General features: G+C 36.0%; 1 protein-coding gene across 4 annotated transcripts; it reads right to left on the bottom strand.

Moving 5' to 3' along the window:
- Positions 1-496: 496 nt before the first annotated feature.
- LOC122405561 lies at positions 497-2,928 on the bottom strand. 4 transcript variants are annotated; one of them, XM_043410430.1, is made up of 5 exons: positions 2,312-2,913; positions 2,043-2,240; positions 1,733-1,864; positions 1,307-1,643; positions 497-1,183 (listed from the first exon to the last, which is right to left on the bottom strand). In XM_043410430.1, exons 1-4 carry the CDS (start codon positions 2,408-2,410, stop codon positions 1,323-1,325), a joined length of 750 nt encoding a protein of 249 aa, XP_043266365.1. In that variant the 5' UTR covers positions 2,411-2,913; the 3' UTR covers positions 497-1,183; positions 1,307-1,322. The 4 variants fall into 4 exon arrangements, 3 of the variants coding, with proteins under 3 accessions (XP_043266365.1, XP_043266364.1, XP_043266366.1); XR_006259781.1 differs by lacking the exon at positions 497-1,183 and adding an exon at positions 1,943-1,983 and having other exon boundaries at positions 1,503-1,643; positions 2,312-2,928; XM_043410429.1 differs by having other exon boundaries at positions 497-1,643; positions 2,312-2,911.
- Positions 2,929-6,479: the final 3,551 nt, after the last annotated feature.

Raw genomic sequence — 6,479 nt, 5'->3', positions numbered from 1 at the left:
TTAACATAAAAGCGGCACCTTAATCTCGATGATCGCAAACGATTTTTATTCGGTGCTAGTCATCCGCAACGACAGCGCGACTTTTTCGAGAACCAGATTGTCGAAAACGTGTTCGTACAAGTAGAAGAAAGAGCAACAAATGAAGAAACGAACACCGGAAACGAGGTAAGCGTAGAGAGAGACGTACCAACGTAGATAATTATTAAAGATGAAAATTACAAACATAATAAAAGTGTCAAGCAAAAATCTCTATACATGGGAATACTTAAAAGCCTTAAAAGCTGTAAATACTGGAATAACTAGAAAAATATTTATAACTTTATAACGTTATATTTTTACAAAAAGGATAATGAAATCTATCAGTATACGAAGTTACAATTAAATCGACGTCCCCAAGGTCTTGCACTTTCCTTACGAGGATCTGTAAAAGGTAAGACCAGGACCTCCTTCGTTCTATGAGAGGTCCTGGTCGCGACCTTTGTCTTTTAGTCACGCTTGCTAAAGAATATGTTATTTTTCAGGAATTGCTCTTACGACTACGAGAACGTGACGAACCTGCAAATCAGTTCCTGCAGGTACGCGAATCTACACCTTACCGATATCATAGGGGCGAATCAAATAACAGAGATAATCGTGCAAAATAGCTGAAGTTGTCCAACATACGGCGGATACCTTTGATCACGTACGACAAGTCCCTCTATCCGCGCAGCATCGACACTCTGCGTATCGAGAGATAGTTTATAGGAAAAGGGATCGCGTTACGACCCGGTTACTCGGTCAAAATAACACGATATGCATAGCCGGTGATTGCAAATGCACGAAAAGTAATGCCCGGAGTACGCAGAGCGCGGCCATTTTCATTCCTTCGACGTTCGTCTTTAAATTTCTGTTGCTGCTGACCGTTCGGTCATCGACAATTTTTTAGCTATTTCGATAGAAGCGTCGAACGTTACGAGGACCATAAACGCAACAATGTTTTGTATGATAATTTAAATTATTTGAACAATAATTGTAAAGTGTACTGCGACAAATTAACCTTAAAAAGATATTGTAAATAAAAGCTAAAATTCAAATTTTGTAACAAATGAAATACATTGTATTTGGAATTAACCAAACTGATTTGGAACGATCGTGCATTGAATCATTGCGATTTATGGCCTCTATTACGCTTCTGTGTAGGGACCTATAACGAAAATACCGGTATATTTATTTATATTTAGCGGTAGCTAAGAAACTGATACAATACTGAGATGGCTATGATATCGAAACCGAAATGTTATTGATAGTTATTGATATGTAAATATACCGGTAAGTCCTTATTTTCATATCGATCCAAATGGCTGATCGATCCGGGAATCGACCAGAGAGTTAGCAGAGGTGGAGCAGAGGGCTAACGCTTCTCTTAAACGACCTATCTCTTCAATCATGGTTCTATTATTTTCCTCCAAGCGAAGAACAGTCTCGTCGTAACCGGTAGAACGTCCTTCGTCACGACCCATTCGTACCTTTCTCTCGCCTTTCGTTTCGCATCCCATCATCTTTTCCAATTGATCTCGATATTTTTCTCTAGTTCGTGCAACGCGTCGCAGTTCGTGTTCGTGTTGATCCTCCTTCGACCGCAATAATTTTCCCAACTTGACTGTCTGAAGCGACAGAACGTCGGTTGCCACAAAGCACACGAGCAAAGGGTATGGAAATATAAAAACAAAGAGAGACAAGAGTACATTCTTACCTCCTCTTTTAGACATTTATGCTCGCATGTTAATTTCCGAATTTCTTCCTTCGATCTTCTCTCTCTTTCCAGGGTTTGACTCAAGGTACGATTTTGCTTTTCCATTGCCTCTCTCGATGCCTCGATGCGATTCTAAAATAGAAATAGGTTCACATACAGCGTAAGTACGTCTACATTAGCAAGTAAGAGATAGTTGTTTGGACCAACTACCTTTTGCCTGTAACACCTATCCTTTTTATGTACCTAAGTAGCTTGTAACAAGAAAGGAACCAACATTATACCGCTAAGGTTAAGAAAAATAAAGACTTACCTTAAGATTATAATTATCGTTTGAGATCTTGGAACAAACGTCGTTGAGTTGATCGTACTTCTTCATCTGTAATCTGTGTTTATGAATTAACTTCCAGGATGCATCAACCAATTTCATGGACACATCGACTAGTGCCTGAAGAGGAGACTCGTTACTAACATTCATTGTCACTGGTTCAATCCCTAAAGCATCCAATTCCTATATGAACAAAAGGATTTCATTAATAGAATTTTATTCAAACGCGAATGATCATATGAGTAGCATTATACCTCGGATAGCATAGACAATAAGTCTTCCAAATTTCTTTCTTTACCCAACGCCGGTGTTTCTTCTTCCAAATATACATCGGAAACGTGCGAAATACTCATTGTACTTATTTGAAAGGAACAACACTCGAACTTGTGTTATACGGTAGATGGTTTGAACTAAATTCACCGATAAAATTACACGAAAGTACATCAAACAGAATGCTCATTGTATTTCCTACGAAATCCACGCTGGCGAGGTCGGCCATACACAATCGTCCGAAACGCAATTAAAACCGTTAAACGGTCAAGGAAATTACTATTGTTAAAAAAAATCAAACGGAATATGACAAGATTGTAAGAACCGAAAAAGAAGCCCGTTGGTTGCAAAAGTAAACAAATCAAAAGTAAACAAATATGTGAAATTGTAAATTCTTCCGTTTAAGTATCCGACAATTACAGATATTCGTAATTTCTACTTTTCTATGTGCTAGAACATGGTTACACATCATGTTAAGCATAATATATATTAACTTGAAACTATATACGCCCGTCTATTTAGTAAACTTAGTCCAAAGCTTATTTTTATAATAAAAAAAATGCACTATTATATAAACGATTCCACTGCCATCTAGTTGAGTTCCATACCAGACGATGCATCGAATACAAATACATACACTGCTGTACTGTAGTATCTCTCTTCTGCTACTGCTTATTACTGTGTATAGTATATTTCCAACACGATTTATAATAATATAATAAATTTTATTAAATATTCAATAACAGAAACGTGATAATTGCTTAGAATCTTTGTAACAAATCGCGGTTGCCGTGGAAAAACAAAAAGGGTTTTTAAAATGATTGTGAACTGTGCCGCCACAGTTACTCCCCTCGTCGTACAATTGAAAGTTACCATATTTTATTTACATAAGTTTTTAACGGGTTACTCATATTATTTGCTTGTGATTGGCTTGTTGTCTCTAATACAAGGTCTGATTGTATCATAAAGTAGACACGGCACGTGACCTCGTGGATTCAGCAGGTCGGTATTACAGCAACCATTCTCTGCACAGAAATGCAGATACGCGGCTGCCTGAAGCACAGACAAGTCTGCGCCTGAAGAAACGCGAGGGAGTTGCTTGCTATTGCCATATACCATTCTGAATGTGTAAAGAACTGCTCAGCTTTCGTATACGAAACCATAGACGAGGTATATGATCATATACCTCATCTGTGCTTTCACCTTATGGACTTTCGTGGCCGAATCTAACTGCCATACCGACCTGAAAATTCGGAGATGATTTTAGCGGCCTCTTCTTATGGATGGCGGTCAGTTGAGAAATTCACTGAATTAGTGTGATAGGCAGCAGCTAATTGCGTGTAAATGCATACGAGTTGAAAAGTACGAATTATTCGCGTTTCCTTGACTAGTTAAAGTTGTAAATAATTTGCTAAAATCAGTTTATCCGCGGTTTCTATCCGAGGTATCCCTCGGGTTCGTAATACAAGTTTCGCGAGACATCGGAGCTTCCCCCACCCCGCCGCCTAATTCGCGAGCGTTGCCGAGCACAGCGGACGGCCATCATTCATACTTTGAAAATAAACATAGCAAGACGTGTCGAGACGTATCGGCGTTTCGCGGCCGAGGTGCGTATTTCTAACCTGTTTATCCATCCACGATCTCTTGCAATACGGTTTCGATTTAATCATTACTAAATTGTAATAATCGTTCGTGTACTTTAATGCATCGTTCTTTCGTTTCTGTTGCAGTCTCTGATTGAAATTCGACGCCATGGAAAGTTTCATTGGCGCGTAAACGACACCATAACAGATGGCAGAGGAGTCGAAAAATTTTGGAGGGAGTATTGGTAACTTCTAAACAATTGTAACCAAAATTAACATCTATATCAATATTTATATATTTGTATCTCTTTATTGTGTCATTAGTTGCAAGCATGATCATAATTTTAGAATCGGCCATTGTTAAGATAAATTATGAAAATCTTTGACAAACCTTTTATCCACTTCGATATAATATCGAAATATACAGAAATGGCGTCGGTAGATATCGACGATAAATTGAAATAATTTATATTTAACTGTATTCTGATCGCGATTAAATATTTCCGAGTGTTATTTATTTAATCGATTGTTCATATTTCTTTATGAATTGTTGTAATTGCAATTTGCATATATATTTCGATGCAAGTTTAAGAAAATGTAGTAACTTCGGCGTTGAAATATGCTATTCGAGCACAAATAACCAACGAACTTTAATTCTTGCAAATTTCGGAATATTTATAAAAATTATCGGATATTCTCACATTCGATGAAGTAAACATAATCATGCTTACAACTCTAACTATGATATTTAGTGATATAATATTTATAAATTGAATAATTACTTGCACGTAATTATTTTCGTAGATAATATTTTATCGTTGAAATCCATTGATTGAGAATATTTCGCCTTCGTGGCATTGAATTTTTACGTGACAAATTATGTATACAATAGTACTAAGTAAAGCAGTATTTCTGTTGACGAACTCTTGTAAGAAGATGAAAAAAGAAAACCAGTAGGCTGAGCACAGATGTGCTTGTTGTGTTTCTTATCTCCTGTCCCTTTCTTTTCAGCTCTTTTCTTTCCAGGAAATTTGTTGGCCGCGCGCAATGCGGCCGGTAGATTCAGTGATTGTGCGTAGCAACATGTTTGTTTCTCGGGGCAAAGTGACCCCGAGTACGTTGTCGTTCGCGATGTTAGGCAAACGCGAGAATAGAAGCAGTGTTTTCTACGCAATATTAAATTACTTCCAGAGCATCGTGGCTCTTTCTGTTTTCTGAATCGCGATAATAGAATCATTTGTTCGCCGATTTCAATCTTCGGTCGCGGTAATCTAATTTAATACTTTCCAATCAAATTAATTATTTTTTCAATTTGAAATTTAAACTCCTCGTTACCGGAATTAGAGTCAGTGCATCACCGAAGAGGACTATTGGGCGATGCTCAACGAGCAAACAATGTAAGTATAAATTTATACTTTGAAATTTTTAATTAAAAATCTCTACAGTTTTGACAATAGATTCTAATTGTTTTCTTACAGTTTTCTTACAGTTTCTGAACATGATCCTGGGAACCAGCAGCAGTACCCGGGGGGTATCGGGCGGCGGACCACGAGCGAACAACGTAAGTATAAATTTATACTTTGAAATTTGTTAATTAAAAATCTCTATAATTTTAACAATCGATTCTAATTGTTTTCTTGCATTTTTGTTACAGTCTCTAGACCTGAATCTAACCAGCAGGACCATACTGACTGATGGATGACTGATGGATGATTTCGAGGACTTCAAGTCATCATTGGTAAGTCGCATGCTATTTTGTTTCCTCTGGTCCCCAACCATGTTGTAGGATGAAAGATCCGAATCAACACGGGTGACCAGTTGTATACTTGCTATTTTTGACGAGTTAAGTGAATAGTAACATCATCTGTTATATTTTTTAGAGCAGGTTTTAGGGTCTTCTTGCACTCGCGTTTCTTAATATTACAAATGAATATTACACATTGTGATTATTATAAAATTTTTACAAATATATATAACACAGTTATATGATTGAATAGAAAATGAATTAATATAATGTGAAAACATTATATTTATCATATGATCGCGTAGAATATGAATGATAATTAATATGACACTGTACAACAATATTTACAGCATTAATATAAATTATTAACTATTGATCGTTTACTTAATTAATACATCGCACGATGTATTTAACGTGCAAGAAGGCATTTCGCGACAGGTCGATTTTTGAGTCAAAGTAACATGTATTTTATACTAGTTTCATCTTTTAAAAAGTTTACTTTGACGACAGAATCGATCAAGGATAATTGAATATTTTGATTAACAATTTAATGAATTAATTTCAATTTTTAAAGTAAATTCTTTTATCATGAAATCTCAAGTAGAGTCTTTTATTTTAAATAATTCAATTTCAATTATAATAGTTTTATTGAATAGTAGTATTTTTCAATAGTAACGTATTTTATTATTGATATATTACATATAACAAGTCGAGTCATTTTAACTAAAAATTAGATACGAAATACCGTTTAGCTATTAACTAGTTTTTCTAGTCAGGATTTTCAGAGTAATTTTTCCGTGTTCGTTGCCTAAGTTCATGCACATG

This window comes from Colletes gigas, unplaced genomic scaffold, assembly GCF_013123115.1.
Source record: "Colletes gigas isolate AHSC1104 unplaced genomic scaffold, ASM1312311v1 Colletes_gigas_Sc00004, whole genome shotgun sequence".
Taxonomy (NCBI): Eukaryota; Metazoa; Arthropoda; class Insecta; order Hymenoptera; family Colletidae; genus Colletes; species Colletes gigas.
Note: the sequence above shows the minus strand (reverse complement) of the source record. Positions and strands in the feature narration are given on the sequence as shown.

Coding starts and splice junctions, on each gene's coding strand:
- LOC122405561 (XM_043410430.1), bottom strand. CDS start 2,410: ATGAGTATTTCGCACGTTTCCGATGTATATTTGGAAGAAGAAACACCG. Junction 2,241..2,311: donor TATTGTCTATGCTATCCGAG/GTATAATGCTAC, acceptor TTGTTCATATAG/GAATTGGATGCTTTAGGGAT. Junction 1,865..2,042: donor ACGATAATTATAATCTTAAG/GTAAGTCTTTAT, acceptor TTTCTATTTTAG/AATCGCATCGAGGCATCGAG.